Source organism: Neopelma chrysocephalum, unplaced genomic scaffold (genome assembly GCF_003984885.1).
Source record: "Neopelma chrysocephalum unplaced genomic scaffold, ASM398488v2 Primary Assembly neopelma1_97, whole genome shotgun sequence".
NCBI classification, from domain to species: domain Eukaryota; kingdom Metazoa; phylum Chordata; class Aves; order Passeriformes; family Pipridae; genus Neopelma; species Neopelma chrysocephalum.
In genome coordinates this window covers 5,760,020-5,776,677 of record NW_020897760.1, presented here as the reverse complement: position 1 = coordinate 5,776,677, position 16,658 = coordinate 5,760,020, and the positions used below count along the sequence as shown (strand labels likewise).

Genomic DNA, 16,658 nt, shown 5'->3' with positions numbered 1-16,658 from the left:
ATCATCAGCTCTGCACCCTCAGAAATACTTGTGTACTTCAAAACAAAGGACAAAAACTCCTTTTTGTTGGAAGTGCCGTCTGTTAAAATGTTGAGAGCACACCATGCAGCTCCTTAGGGGCTCTCTGCAGCAGCACACACAGGATCACAATGCCAACAACCGAGAAGTCCAGCTATCTGTATTTGCTCAGAGCACCAGATAAGCATTATGCAAGAGACAAGCAATATTTATACATCATGGGGAAAACGATAAAGGACACAAACTGAAATCACAGAACACATAATCTGCTTTGTGCAAATTTAATTCATCCACAGAGCTTATCTCCTTAAAAATGAGGCAGATAAGGTTTTTAATCCTACTGCAGTGTTTTCAGTAATTCAGAGTAGCTGTAAATAAGAATAGAATCCATCTACATGGGTTTGGTTTCTACCACATATCCTCCTAAAATGAAAAGGAGGGAAGACTTTTCACAGAAAATGACTGATTCCCATATTTGAAACTAACTAAGCATGCCATCATGCTTCTATTCTAAAACACCACTTCAAAACACAGAGCAGCACAAATTTTGCTTTACTTTGTATCATCTGCATTTTATCTACTAAACAGATTGCTAAAAAATTCTAATGCCGTTTGATGCCAAACATACCTGCTTGTATTTTCTGTTGATGGTCTGGCCTCACCAGCTTCCAGCCTTCTGTGTGACGAACAGCATAAAAAGACTGAACCAGGAAGACCCAGAGCTTATCACGCAGCGCCTGGATCTTGCACGTAAAACCCTGTGTTCAAGTAACAAATCAGCAGCTGGCGAGGGGCATATTGTCATAGCAACCAGTCATTATTCCTTTCAGAATCTACTTACTCTCTAAGCTAGATCAATGATGTCATCACATATATTTTATAATGGTCTGGTAGATGGAGATGCTGTTTTTGAAGGATTATTGCCTACCACAGTAATTTTTCAGTACTTTAAAACCTACAAACTGCAGCACTAGTAAACAGTACGTTGCTCTTTTTTTCTTTTTTTTTTTCTTTTTTTTTTTTTTTAAATGAACACCATAATAGCTCTTCACTGTCAGTTGTGTCACAACAAGGTCAAATACTCTAGGGAAAAAGAATGTATTTGATTAAATTTTCATTGCTTTGACCAAGGAGATCTACAATAGCACCAGATTGCATTAATTAATTTTTCATTTATTTTTCATTCTTTGTCATACTATTTATGAATTATTCCCAGAATTAGTTATCCACAGCTTAAATATCATTATTTAGATTGTGTGGATATACCCGGTTTGTTACACACATGGAGACTGACATCTCCACCCAATCCAAAAAACACACGCTGGATTAAGAGGCAGTCCTTGCTTTAGAGGACAGTCTTGAACAAAAGCAAATGTAGCTGTGACTTTCACAAAAAGGAGGGGAAATACATAGGGAGAAAGAGAATAAGCTCTCCCCCCTGTAAGTTTTAGATAATGCAACATTTTGATTGGCTTTTTCTCATCAAATTTAAAGTGATAGTAAAGATCAATAGGGCAGTGCTGCCCACAGGACTTATATTTTCAGTAATACACAGGAACTTTTTTATTGCCATGGATGGGGTAAAATATGACAACATTTTCTGTACTTCCAACAGGACCTTGGATTTATGCAGATGCTTTTCTGGGTGACCCCAGTTGCAGGACTGAGCCACCTGAGCTCACACCACATCATCTGATTTGAACCGTTACATGAAACAATATCAGAACAGTTTTTCTACAAACACTGCACATTGAAAAACCTACCATCTCCTTCACATTTGCAGAGTCCAGCAATGTATCCACAGCTACAAGAAGAAAGCAGCTATTTTCATTATTAATGCTTTTTTCAATTGCATTAAAAATTAGTTCTAGAAGGTCAGGTTTGCTGCTCATTGCCTGTGCCTGAGGAAACAACAAAAGGCAGCCGTTTAAAACAAAAGAGCGTACTTTGTATGCAAAAGCATTACTGAGCAGAGAAGATCTGCTATCAAGCTGTGCAGGAGGTATTCCAAAGCTGAGCATCTTCCTTTGTATCCATTCCATAACCCCCCTCCTCTCCAGGCCTCTGCAAATCATTCTGAGGCCTACTGCTTACAGAAATTTTAGGAACAAGCACACGCTGATGAATTTACAGCCCCATGCAACTCTGGATTCAAAGACAAAATGTTTTAACATCTCCCTATTTATTTTTTTATTCCTCTATACACATTAAAAAACATCTTTCACAGGAGAAAGGAACTGGCTAGATGACTAGCTATGCTGTCACCAGAACCTGCAGTATTGCCACATTCCTGCAACTCACAACACAAATCAGTCGAAGTTTGAATATACTGGTCAAGCTCATACTCTCTCTTGTTTTTCTAGGGGCCTGAAAGCTTTTTCAAAGCTGGTATCTATACTTACCTCTTTCCAACACAGAAACCGTCCCACTAAATCAACTGGAACATTTGCTTAACTGAGGTACATAACCTGAACGCAGTGTCAGCCCTGCATATCAAAATATTTATGTGCTTTAAAACAACACTGAAAAAACCTACCTCCTGCCCCCCCCCAAAAACTTAGCACTGCCTAAGGAGTTTTTTCAAATTTTCCATAGAACTACACTTCGAAGTAAAAGTTGAAGCTATTTTGATAATTAGCAGTCTGAACTTCCCAAAATGTAATACAATTCAATTTATTTGGAAGCGTACAATAACTTGAGGGCACTTTTACCTGCAACAAAACAGAGAAGCCTTCGCTTTGTACTACGTGTAGGAAGTTTGTGACAATAAATGTCACGCATTCTTCATGCAGCCTGGATGCCAAGGCCACAGCTGCCTCTGTCCACTTCACTTGGGGGAGGCTGTTGATCAGCCGGTCACTCTCCATCAAAAGGAAAGCAGCATTCTTGTGGTTCTTTAAATAAAAACAGAAATTAAGCTGTTGCCAAGTAATTGCTCAAAGAATTGCTGATCGTAAAACAGCTTCTGTTCAGTCACTGAACTTTTACACAAGGATCCAATCGTGTAGTAATTTCTCTTCTTTAAATAAATTTTATTATATATATTTTTATTATACCTGCCTTTGAAACTAAAGCAGAAAAAGAAAAATCCACTGGTTCTGTTTTGCCTGAAGCTGAGTAGTAAAGTTTTCAGTAGGCTTTATTGTATTTTTTCAACCGTATCATTACATAATGCAGTCCTGAAGAAAATAAGGCAAAGATTAAGTGGAGAAACTATTCTGAACAGAGAAAAACATTTTAGGTCGCTGAGAGATGTAATACATTTTGAAATAAAATAGCATAGTCAGTGTTTTAGGTAAGCGAGGATGGTCCAGCTTTCAGGATACACAAAAAACATTTTCACAGTTATGAATCCTTTTGATTTCCAGATGGACTTTTAACTGAACTTACCCTCTTTGTTGTCTACAGTTTCTCTAAGAAAAGTAAATGTTATGTTTCTAAATACACTTAAAACAAGTAAAGAGTTTTGCTAATATTTATTACCCTGGTCTGTGCTTTTGGTTCTTTCATGCATTGCATCTGCACAGTACCTGAGGGCAACTTCTACTGCCTAACACATCACTTGAAAAGAACTTGCAATTTATGGTTATCCACATTAGAATGGACTGAAAGCTCTATTCAACATGACCTAGCAGGACATTGATAAATTATGCAGTAAGATCAGTAACACTAGAAAAAGCAGCAATTCAGATATATATTTGACACAAAATCCCCTACTGTAAATTCAGATCGCAATCATGTTTGTCCTATGCAACTTCAAAAGCAGGGAGGACCTTCTCTGTGCAGATTATAGTTAAAATAAAAAATCTGACCATCCATTGTTCAATTAATAATTTTTGTTTTACTCATCTCTGGGCAAAACCAGTTTGCTTCTATGCATCTCAGGTAAATTAAGGATTATGTACATGCTTATGGTTTGATTTTGCTCCCACTGGACTCAATTACAAGCTTTTTGAATTGTCTAGAATTCAACCCCTGCTCACAAGGCAATAAGCATTTGCGCCCATTAGACACTTCCAGTGAAATATAAAATGCCTTCATTGACATCTAATTAAATCAGTACTTTGTAGGAGTGGCTCTAACTGAATTTTACTTCTCTTGTTATGTTTTTTCCCTAACCATTCTAAAGTGGAGTCCACTTTACTTATCTAAAAAACCAGTAATTTTCTTGCATGGAGTTGAGAAATCAGGGTTAGGTACTTGAAGAGTGCTTTAAACTGTACCCCCAGTTTAATGTTTCTGTGCTCATCCATTGTGGCTTCCCAGGGATTTTCTGATCAGCAATCTCCTTCTCTTTGCACCTTTTCTTCTCTAAAGGGCTGCCCCTCATTAACTAGGTTTTACAGTTCCAATATTGGTAAATGGAAGGATCAGCAGAGTTATACTCATTAACTGGGTGTAACTGTTAAAAAGTTTTACAGCAGAGAACTCCAGCAGCAGAAAAAAAGAGGATTGTAACAGTAGCCCCTGCAAAATTAATGTCAGACCTTTTCTTCTTCCTCCCTCAAGCAGCCTTAAGCATTTTTGCAGATTGTGAAAAACTCCCCTGGGAATTCCACAGGTTTTTGGAATTTGTGTCTTAAGCTCTCGGAGTTGAATGAACACTCAGCAGAACTGGTCTCTGGGCAGAAGAGGCTTATGCTTTATTGTTTAATTTTGCAATTTTAAAAGCTTTCAAAACTTCAGTCCATAAAACACCAGTGAATCTTGCAACACAAATTTTAAACCAATCATATGGGAGCCAAATCACACTAGTCCAGACTGGAAAAACCCTCCAGAGAAGCTGGGCATACACCTGGAGCACTACCAAGTACCACAGTGCTATGAATGTTCTGCAAGTGCTGGCAGCTTAAAGGTAGCACATGTATTTCAACCCAAATTGTAACCACTGCATCTTTATGTACTGGAATAGGCACAGAGGGGAAGGAAGGCCGAAATATTTATCTTTAGACTGTTGTGATAATGTTGCATAAGGGCCCCGAGAAGAGCCTGGAGCTGTGTCTACATTCACTCTTCACTACAGGACACACTTGAGGTAGTTTGGAGATGGGTAGTGGTGTAATTATGAACACCTGTAGATCTATACCTGAAAACATTAGTTAAAACTTCTCAAATATTTATGCAACATATGACGCACAAAGCTATGTGTATATTCTACGAACAAATCAGTATACTGATCTGATATAACGGCAGAGCACCTAGTATCTTAAGAGATACTAGGTGTACTATTGGGATATTATAGCTACTATCTTTGTTGTCAGAACTATGCATTCTGGCAGAAGGACTGTTCAGGCTTTATAGCTGTGGATATTCTTAAGCTTCTCTGGGTACAGCCACATAGCTCTGAAGTCTCTTTGGCTTTCAGGCTTTCACCTGAATATGCAGTAGCAGCCACCAGGGATCTTAAAGATCATCTAGTCCCAACCACCCTGCCAAGAGCAGTGACCAAGTTTCTCAGAGCCCCACCCAGCCTGGCCTTGAACACTTCCATAATGCTGCATTAGGATGTCATGGCTGTGTTTCAAAAACTTATTTTCTGTTATTACGCTGGACGTGGATATAACGATCACTAGGCCGTGTGCCATGAAGCATAACAATGATGTTTCACATCAAAATCGGGTTTCAAATTGTTATTTTAATGGAAACTTTTACATAGTGTAAACATACTACACATTTAAAACACTACATTTGTTATCTCTTAAATTACATTGTACAGCTAAATAAGGAAAAATTTACATAGCTCTATTTTTATACAAAGCACACTACTTACCAAAGAGTTAATCAACATAACAAGACAGTTGTTCTGAAGTTCAGTAGGTAAATTGGCAAAGCTTCTCTCTGACAAACATTTTGCAAAATGTTTTCCTACCCATCTGTTGAAAAAGAGAGCCACTCTTAGGTAAGGAAGATGAAAAATGTTTTATCTTCACTTGTTAGCATAAGTGATACCTCTTAAGTATTATGAAGAAAAAGTATTTCAAATGTGAACATCTTATATGCCAAAATAAATCCTATCTCGCAAAATAAGATAAACAGAAACCAGAGAATGAAAAACAAACAATATTTTATTTTATTTTATTTTACTTACTTCATGCAAGCAGCATACAGGTTTTCCACTCCCAATGAATGAGCAATAGCCATGCATTCTAGTACAGGTTGCTGTTTTCCAGGAACAGGCTAGAATTGTTAGAAAATTACCACAATTATCGTACATTCTGATTTACAGAAACCATACAGAAGTACAAAATCTTCAGTTCAAACAGAAGTACTGTTAGCTACCATGGTATTTAGGTTTGTTTGTCTTTATGCAGAATATGTAAGTCATCTGCGTCCACATGTCAGTAAAGTTGGATTCAGCCTCATGAGCCTAATGCATGAAAATGCTCAACTCTAAATAGAGGTGTTTGTTTTTAAACTAATTTTAATTGAACAGAAATATTTTCTAAATATATGCCCATGAAATATGATATGCGGATATACAGAATTTCCTTATCTCCACCAAGAACAACTACATTTACAACGGGACATGTTAAATTATACTCAGTGTAATTTAATATATTGAATTAATCATGTGGAATACTGCTTTTCATCAGCTGGGGTTTACAAGTTTCTGTAAACAGGTGGATGAGACCACAGGCCTTACTCCCATCATCAATCCCAGTGAAATTAGCAGACTCACACATAAGAACAGGGTCTGTTGACTTAAGCTAACACCTTGACCACACAGTTATTAAATATATTTTCAATAATTACAATTAAGTAATAGAATCAAAATTTTTGGGCTTTATAGCTCACAAAGTAGCATGAGAACTGATGTACCTTTTGGAAAAAATTGCAGTAATCTCTTTTCAAAATGTAGACAGCTACTTCTTTTAGCCCATCCAGCCCATACATATCTGCAATGCCCAACATGCGACTGAAGAGAAAGCAGAAGCAACAGAAATCAACAAGTCATTTTGATAAATGCATTTTGCTTACATGACAATTGACATGCTAATTTCTCACCTCTTTGTTCAGTCAGAACTTACTGCAGAAATATTGATAACCAAGTGTGCCACTTGCCAAAGAACAGTCTTCAAACAGAAACACATATTCACCTAATAATAAACTCCCAGCCACTGAGTTCAGCCTATATAACAGTAAGCCTCAACTTCTAGCTGAGAAACTGTTTAGAAGCCTCTCAGTTTCTCTATTTTGAGGATAGCAAGTGAAAAAGATATTTGTGCCAGTGGAGTTTTGGCATTTTGTAGGGTTTTTTGCAAGGATTACATAAAATGTTATGACATTGTTATGTCCCTTTCAAATATTAAAAAGCACAGTAAGCAAATTATTAATTATTTTATATATTAATCAATACAATAATTTTATTTTCTATATCAATTCATTACTTAAACATTGACAGTGGGGCACATTATGAACAATTCCATGTTTTTAAGAAATTATAGCTCTTTACTGTTTAGTGGCAGAGTTCAACATCTCATATATAAATGGTTTCAGGGAATAATTCACAGATTTCAGAATTTACTTCACTAATACAGGATTATGTATAAAAAAAGTGATTAAGAACTATCCCAGAAGAAAATGCCAACATGTACATTGGTTACTATATATCACCTTTTATGGATCTAAGACTCACTACTTAGCCTTCTCACCACTTGAATAATTATTTTAAAATAAATTAAAAATATTAACTGTTATATGCTATCACACATTGTATATATTATTCTGAAAACTAAAAGGAAGGCGTAGGCAAATTAGGAATTACTTTGGTATAAAACATCCTCCTGTTTTCACACTCCTCATACAGTATTCCAAAAACAGCTGGCACACCTTTTCCAGTAGCTGTCAAATAAACAAGATTCCTTCAACAGCTTTATTTTTGGAATTTTCCTTCTGACTTTTAACTGGGAAAATACAGAACAATAAAATGAACAAAACTACAACTAAAAAATAACAAAAGTTGACATATACCCAACATCAACTTTGTCTGGGAAGTCCAGAATAGCTCCATATATAAAATGCAAGATGACACTCATTTCTGTATGGCTTATGCTGCAAAAAAGAAAGAAAAATACAAATAAAGACATGTCCTGAATAAAATGCACTACACTTCTTAGCCAAAGGAAGTTGGTCAAAAAGCTGACATCATCCAGCTGTTCTGTGAATGGAAGGTAAATGATCTCATAAAATTAAAGCTATTTTCAAGATTACTGCAATGCAAAAGTATCTAAATGGACTACTTTTGGGTGAACTTAGCTACTGAATAGTCTTGCTAAAACTTTCTAATACTTTAAATCTTTGAAAATAAGTCATAAGCAGACTAATACTAATAACTATATTATTTACACTGATAATATTCAGAAAGGATTTTTTTCATCAGAACCAAGCCCTTTACTAGTAATAAATCAATTATTAATTAACTACATATTTTTAAATTGTTTTATAATAATTATTTTTTAATTCTTTATTTTATGATATATTTATCTTTTCCGACAATAAAACCACATTTTTTAGTTTTATTAGAATGCTAAGTAGGAATGTTACATCTCCAAATTTAGAAAGTCTTTACTCAGATTAAGGAAGCTGGAATTCCTACACGGTAGCATTTGCATCCTTTCATAGTCCCAGCACCACAATGCAGAAAGGCACAGAATGCCTGTTTTAAATGATGGACACGATCTCCTGAACAACACCTCATTGTACTTGTGTACATACGGTTTTGTGAGCAATCTTCAGAGCCCACAAGTGCTTTGTACATTAGTGTAAATGGAATATAGTCATGCAGATGGAGCTAAGACCCTTTAAAACATTAGACATGTTTAAGCAACTGACATTGATGACTAAAAACAAAAGGAAAAAAGCCCAACGTTGCAACATGCAGAGAAGCAAAATCAGCACAGTTGTCTCTGCGTATCAGTACACACGATAGCCATGAAGTCACCAAGGAGTTTCCCCAGTCTTGGCAGTTGTTACCTTATGCAGAGTTTTCATTATTTCAGATTAAGCCATAAGTACTTTATAAGTGCTATAAAAGAGAGCACAGAAATCAGCACTAAGCAGAAAAGTGAACTAGAAAAGGTAAAATTATGGATATGATTCATTATAACAGAAGTTATGAGACACTGGCATGGGAATATGCTCATATAAAGATTAAGTACTTCTCAGGATAAAACCTCTACTGAAAAATTAGGATGAAATTTTCTTAACCACATAGAAATCAATTACAGAGAGAGAAGTGTAAATACCAGAGTAACTGGTGACTATCAGCCTCTAAAACATACCATAAAAGTAAGGAATCAATTAAATTACAAGTATAATGTTTTATAAGGATTAGGAATTTATAACCAAATCAACAGACAACCTTCCTGATTTTGCAGCAGTATTACTACACTGACAGCAACTTAAAATTATGGTCATTTGAGAAGGTATCACTTGGCCAAGCAATTTTCTATTAACACAAAGCAGTTACATTTTGCAGCACTGTAAGGTACACGGTTCTTCCTGAAGAAAACTGAGTCAGCCTACACCATGCCTGAACAAAAAAGCTAACATGTACACAGATCAGTATTCCTTTGCTCTTAAAGGAAACCTAATGTATTTCAATTGATTTTTCTGATACTGAAAACAACTAACCTGGCAGTCCCCAGCTTATTTATGAAGTCTTAAGTATTCATCTTACAGTGACAGCTCCATTGTTTTCAGCTCTCACACTGAAAGTCATTGTGAACAAGCACACTAGATAAAATTGCTTTAGTAAATGCTGCTGGAATATCATAATTAAACACTGTTTAGGAGATGTAATTGTTATTTGCCTTTACATTGTAAATATACACTTATTGTACAAATAAGTATGAAAATTATGTTGTTCAGACACGCATAATACTTTTCACAACATGTACAACATGAAGGGAAAGAAAAGAATTCTCAAATACACTGTGACTACTAAAACATACTCTACAAAAAAGAATTAGTGCCCTTCTGCTGATGAAAAATACTTCTCTGAATCATCTGACAATATTAACAAATACACTACACACAGAGTCATCCTGAAGTCAAAACAGTACTCAGTAAACTCATCGGGCTGGAGAAAAGTGTCAAGGCAGATTAATCTTCAGTGCTCTGTACACAGCACGGTTGTTACATATTTGCAGTGATTGGAAATTGCCTACCTTTGCTCCCACACGACTGGCAGAGACAACACTTACCCTTGAAGAGTGATGTGCTCTTGGGAGCTCTCAGCCCAACTTCCACTCAGCATAGCAGCAAAGTAACTAGATCTGGCACATAAAATGGCCCTGAGAGAGAAAAAGTAAACATTATTCCACTAGATACAAATATTTATTATGAGACTCTTTGATAACATTGACTTAAATCTTTGCCCTTTATGCATTAAGGTGTCAGCTGTATACTACATGCCTTTTCTTCCAGTATGTTTGGAATTTCAAAATATGCTAGAAACAAACCCAAACAGTACTCTATAAATTCTTCACTTAAAGCTTGTTTTTAGTATGACTTTGAGATTCACACAGAGGACATCTATTCTCACAAGCATTTTCCTTTCATATAAAATTTCACATTTATTTCTTCTGTTTTATTTAACAAATAACAATAAATAACCTTGTGTCTTAAAATTCTTTTTATACTACAAAATGTGTATTTATCAAAATGAAAAGAGAAGTATGTAACTTCTTGTATTCAAAACTGGCTGGCCACTGACCAGCACATCCTAAAAGTCAAACAAAACTTGATACAATCACACGCCAGAACAATATGATATGTGTTTACAACGCTGTTTAAGAAGAGTTATCAGTTACTTGTATTTACACTTACTACCCTTGTATATTTAAAAAGCATAACTGGCCATAATGGGGCTAATTCAATTTACTACTACTTCCATCGAATAGATAAAAGAAACCCCAGACCAGCAGCCTGTGTAGCTCAGTATCTCTGCCACTATCAGAGTCTTCAAAATATCACGTAAGAACACCTTTGCAACAGGAGCCTCTTAGGGTGGAAGTGCAAGAGCAGAAAGGAAGATAAGGTAGTGGATGAAAATGGCTTTATGATTTCAGTCTTACAGATCCACACGAGTTACAGTGTTAGCCTTCATATATCTTATCTGGGCTATTGCAGCCACAGATAGCATTGTCATATATACTTTTTTTTCCTGATGCTTACTAAGCTTCCTATTATTTATAAAATTATTTTATGTCACGTATTTCCCGTGGCAGAAAAAGTGAAGTGTTATATTAGGCATGAGAATCCTTTCTGTTCCATGTATTTGCTGTCTCTTAAAATGTTTCAGAGCACTCTCATTTTGTGTAGGAAGAAGCATGAAGAATGCTATTTATGGTCTCTTTTCTAGTCGTTATATATTCTGTAATCTCTCATCTCTCTTCCCTCCTCCAGCTTCAGAAGTCTCAATACTTTAAATTAGAAACTTCTCGCACATTCCTCCTGTGATTCATCCAGCAATTATAACAAAGCCTTCACAGAATGTTTCATATCTTAGTGAAATATGTCCACATGTAAATGGGTACATCATCACTTTTAATATGTGAAATTCTGGGTACACACGCAATCTTGTTTTTGTAAGATACAATAACACAGTATCACGGAGATATGGAATACACTTATCTCCAATTTTTCATCTCCTTCCAAATAAATTTTAGTAATGAGCAATGATCAATCAACTTCAAGGGCATAGTTGGAAGTTGCTATTTTAAATAAGACAGGCACTCAGTAGAATACAGAGAAGCATGTACTACCTAAATTTTATCAGTGTATAGTTACAAAACACATGGAGATACCAAATTAATTTGAATAAATTTATCTGTGCTTTCCTACCATGATGGTTTGTGCCAATTTTATCACCGAACAAACTTGACTCGCTCCATGCAGAGCTCTGTAAGAACACAACACTAGGAAAACATAACTTGGCAACTCTCTCAGAGCACTGCTGCTCACACTGGAAAGTCTGATGGAAGTTCATAGGACTTCACGAGAAAGTAAAGAATACTGAGACAAGTGGGTGGGAGAGTGTGGGGGCTTAAACTGTTTCCTGTTTGAAAACTTTAAAAAAAAGCCCTTAAAGTAAGTAAATAATTCTGGTGCTTTCACCACAACGATATCCAAAGTTAGATTTCCCTTATTAGCTCCTACTGTTCACATGACGCAGCACTAAAACAAGCAAGTCTTGTGCCTGTTTCAGAACATCCTTGTTTTTTCTATGATTTACTGCCATATTTTTTGATGCTAGTTAAACTAGATACATTGCTCCAGGCAGGAAGTGGCCTAAATTAAAGAAGCTCTTTAGAGCTGATAGAATCTCTCTGGTCATTTTTTTTTACCATTAAGTATTTGTTTCTCAAAGTTATGGATCTGAGAACATGTCTTTTTATAGTGTAGAACAGAAGAAACAAACATGCTTAACTATATTACATTCTGGAAATTTAGTATACATCCTAGCTCTATTATTTAAAAAAATAAAATACCCGCACACACTATTATGGCATGTCTTTTGTAATACTTGTAACGTCAGTAATAACCCCTCTGGCTTTGTGTTGAGAAAATACTATAAGCAGTGGAGGGTTTTTCTAGTCTCTCTCAGTGATTTTTATACTCAAAGGGAACAAAATACAGGCTGTCTAGTTTGCTATCTCAAATGCAGACTTATATCAAAGGTACGAGGAATGGTACTGACACTTTAATTTGCTTTACCAAGCTACAGGAGTACAATAAGCCAAAGTCCTTAAACGGCCGTGGACTTTAGATCTAATAAAGTCTGCTGACAATCTTTACACCTACATCACTGAAGCAATTAAAGTAAAATCAGATTCTGTATGCACAGATTCTGAAAAGCAGGAAAAAAAATTACTATTCCAGAATTTTTCTACCTATGTGGAAATTTTATTCAGCACTAATAGCTGAATAGTTTATGAATAGATTTTTCATTTTCTTTACAGACCACAGATTATCTTTTATTATTTTATATTTATTTATATATATAAAAAGTTAGCAAAGTAAACTACACAGTATTGATATATGAGTATGTACTCATCATATGAGTTTACAGTGGCAATCTTAGAAGTGCTAAAAGTGCAGTTGTTTTCACAACAGTTACTGTCGATGAGATAAATGATACTCATTAGTATCAAAGTATGGCCACTTCAGACATAAGACCTAAAAACTATAACAGTTCACAGCTAGGGAGCAGCACCGGCAGTAGCTTCCAACAGATGTACAGTAACAACAGTGTTAGAAGGCTGTTGGTTGAAAAATTTTTTACTGTAAATACTTTTGTACCTGTGAGCTTGAAAATCTTTGCCTTCAATGCAAATATTAATATCTGGACAACAGCACTTCTTGTAGAGCATCATTAAGTCTTCTCCTAACACAGATGCAGTTTCTAGTCTGGAATTACCTGCAGATGGAGAGAAATAGCTATTTTCACTCTGTCTAATGTAAAGCAGACTATTGACAGTACACAGACAACTTAAAATTTTGAAAAGAAGAATCTGACATGAAAGCTAGGATTTTCCTTGAAGGATTTTTCAGACCTTGCATTTTACTTCTCGTTTTGACTTGAGATACCAGAAATTTGACCAATGCTCCATATTTGGTACCTACAGAAGAAGTGCTACAGTTGCTCTTTCATAAGATTATGCAGCCAGATCATTTTTTCTGCAGAGATCTCGAACCTCTGCATTAAAGTAGAAGGGTCATGCAGTGCTACAAATTTGCTGCATGAGCCTCTGTTACTGACACAGTTGTAGCAGCCAACACCTCTGGTGAAGATGCATTTCCTCATATTGTTTCATTCACAGTTGTAGCATGGAAGACTCTTAAAGGTTCCAAAACCCTCATAAAACAACACTGGAACTAGTGCAATTTGCTAGAAAAGGAAAGGGATGGAGATACTCTGCTGTGGGGAAGTTCCACATGGTGAGGGCTCGAGTTTACTGATGCCTGGCAAGTCCTGCCAGATTTATTATGCTGCACATTGGTTGGGAAGGGTTCCTGCCAAACTTCTGCAGCAATTCATTTTTTCAAAGTGTGAGAGAATGAGGTAGACCATAGGAAAGAATGTCCATGTAAACCATGCTATAAAAGTAATTTTAATTTTTGCCTGCATTTTTACAACTGAATAATTACTTAAAAGACAAAAAGAAAAAAAGTATAATTCCAAACCTACCTGCAGTGTCTTTGTTGCTTTCTGCATCAACAACTGCTTCTGGAATTTCTTCAACACAAGACGAACAAGCAACTTCTTTCTGCAGGGGCACAGCTCCACTTGAAGTATTCTGTTCAACAGGTGGTTTTTTGCTTTCTCTGAGACAATTTACATTTGTTTGAGTGTTCTGAAGAGTAGCAATGTTGTTTTCATGTATTAATTTGGGTTCCAATACTTTTTTCATCATAGCCAGCTCCTCAGCTTCTTTAAGATTTTTATCAGATGAATATACAAGCCTAGAAGATGACACTAACTTTTACTCCTGTAATTTCTTAATTGATCAAACCAAACAAATAAAAAATGGCATCTTTTTAGGTAAGAAAGTACATGACCAGAAAACAAAAGCTGGACTCTACAGTACTTAGAAAACCCCCACCTTTTAAAAACTGTATCTTTGGAAAACTTATTTCTGCAATGCTTGAAAAGCATAAACAAGCACTACAGGTAAAATGTAATATCAGGTTAAAAGGAACTGATGTATAAATCTTAGTATGAGCAAAAGAAACATTTGATTGTCCTTTAATATAATCAATTTTACATCTCCCAAAATATAAAAACCTTCTAACATCAAGGTTACAAGTACAAAATCATAATAATTGTATAGAGATATAAATGAATTGGGGAAATAAATTTTAATTTCAAAGGAAGTACCTGAAAGCACAAAAATTTGCAGTTAAGATCACCCAAGAACTTTCATTTTGCCCATATAGTAATTCCAGCTTCCCACTTTCCCATCTGTTTCACCAGCTTATTTTTGGCTCAAGATCTGGAAGGCTAACAAAGCCTGCAGTCTGTGACTGCAAAGATTTTGTATTTATAGAAAGATACTGCACTCTAGCAACTTAATGGATCCTTACAAAGCCAATGTGAACAGATAATATGCTTCATCCGTGGTTTCATACCATAGGGATGAAGTTAACAAAGTTTAACAGAAGAGCTACAGTTACTTTGGATGTAGCAGACGTGCTTAGAGATCTGCATCAAGTCACTCGTTCCATGGCAAAGAGGCTTTTTTGTTAATACTGGGAACACAGTAATTTGAATGTGCCATTTGGACACTGTTCTCTAAAGGGGCTGAGAAAACATACAAAGAAATCATCTTCCTTCTTAAGTCCTTCTTAAGTATTTGAAGGATTGAGATAGGTAGAATTTTTTTTGTGTATGTGATACAGGTCCTCACCAAGTGAAAATGAGGAGAAACAAGAATGCAGGGAATAAGAATTTTAATATTTTATTAGATTTTGAAAGGAAGGGCCAGAAAAAGGTGTGACAGGATTTCACACTGAAAGATTGGTGGACCCTTTTTACACGGGATTTTAAGGTTGTTGTATCTGTACGTGTATTCATAGAAATTCAGCAGGTTATCTTCATATTAGAGTCCTGTATTAATACAGACTGTAAATTTACTATTTTGAAAGACTCATGGAGGCATCCATTATTTTACTTCACAGACAGCAATAATGATTTTGGCACATCTTTTAGAAATTTCCTTTTATCTTAGTTAGAATCCCATCAAATGTTTCCAGATTGCAAGATTCTACAGTTTTCTAAAACCTGTTATAGAAAACTTTCCTTGGCAGCACCCTCTATTTTATAGACTCATTTCTAAAGCAGAGTGAAGCTTTCTAGACTGTCCTCTAGAGAGTATCAAATGGTGCATTTCTGCAAAAATAAAAGCTAGGGAAATCTGTCATCCACAGCAAAATGCATAGCTTGGACCTTGGAGCTCAGATGGTTTAGTGATAATGTAAAACCATTTCTTTAAAACACAGTTGCTGTAAGAAACCAGAACCCTTACTGCAGAATTATGACAGGAATAGTTTTTAAAAACTGTTCCAAACCTCATGAGTAAGCTTCATTCAACGTGACATCCTAGTTTCATAAGCTAAAGTGCAGAAGATAACAATTCTATAAAGTTATGAATCTCTTCTTTAAATCAGATAGAGGTGTCATCAGAAGGTCTTATATCTTGGTCCATTTTGAACTGAGTAGTTACAAGTCAGCAGTTTTCATAGTCTTCTGAACAATCTAAGAAAGCCTTACCACCTTCACAATAAAGTATTTCTTCCTAATATCCAACCTAAACCTACTCTCAGTTTAAAGCCATTCCCTCTTGTCCTCTCACCACATGCCCCTGTCAAAAGTCCCTCTCCAGCTCTCTTGTATAAGCACCCTTCAGGTACTGGAAGGTGCTCTAAGGTCTCCCCAGAGCCTTCTCTTCTCCAGGCTAAACAACCTCAACTCTCTCAGCCTGTCTGCATAGGTGCCCCAGCCTTCTCATCAGCTTTGTTGCCCTCCTTTGGACTCATTCCAACAGGTCCATGTCTTTCTTATGTTGGGGACCCCAGTGTTGGACACAGTACTCCATGTGGAGTCTCAAGAGAGCAGAGTAGAGAGGGAGAGTCAC

General features: G+C 36.0%; 1 protein-coding gene across 2 annotated transcripts in view; it reads right to left on the bottom strand.

Annotated features, from left to right (window-relative positions):
* Positions 1 to 16,658, bottom strand: part of LOC113972825 (AP2-interacting clathrin-endocytosis protein-like) — a 40,005-nt gene that overhangs the window by 17,404 nt on the left and 5,943 nt on the right. Inside the window, exons 3-12 of one of the 2 annotated variants that reach the window (XM_027694278.1) lie at positions 14,213 to 14,487; positions 13,324 to 13,441; positions 10,224 to 10,313; positions 7,990 to 8,070; positions 6,838 to 6,934; positions 6,107 to 6,195; positions 5,789 to 5,891; positions 2,730 to 2,912; positions 1,782 to 1,919; positions 647 to 776 (exon numbers count right to left, since the gene is read on the bottom strand). In XM_027694278.1, the coding sequence (XP_027550079.1) occupies positions 647 to 776; positions 1,782 to 1,919; positions 2,730 to 2,912; positions 5,789 to 5,891; positions 6,107 to 6,195; positions 6,838 to 6,934; positions 7,990 to 8,070; positions 10,224 to 10,313; positions 13,324 to 13,441; positions 14,213 to 14,487 (1,304 nt within the window). Of the gene's footprint in view, positions 1 to 646; positions 777 to 1,781; positions 1,920 to 2,729; positions 2,913 to 5,788; positions 5,892 to 6,106; positions 6,196 to 6,837; positions 6,935 to 7,989; positions 8,071 to 10,223; positions 10,314 to 11,005; positions 11,025 to 13,323; positions 13,442 to 14,212; positions 14,488 to 16,658 lie in introns of those variants that run through there. The other variant, XM_027694279.1, reaches the window with a different exon arrangement.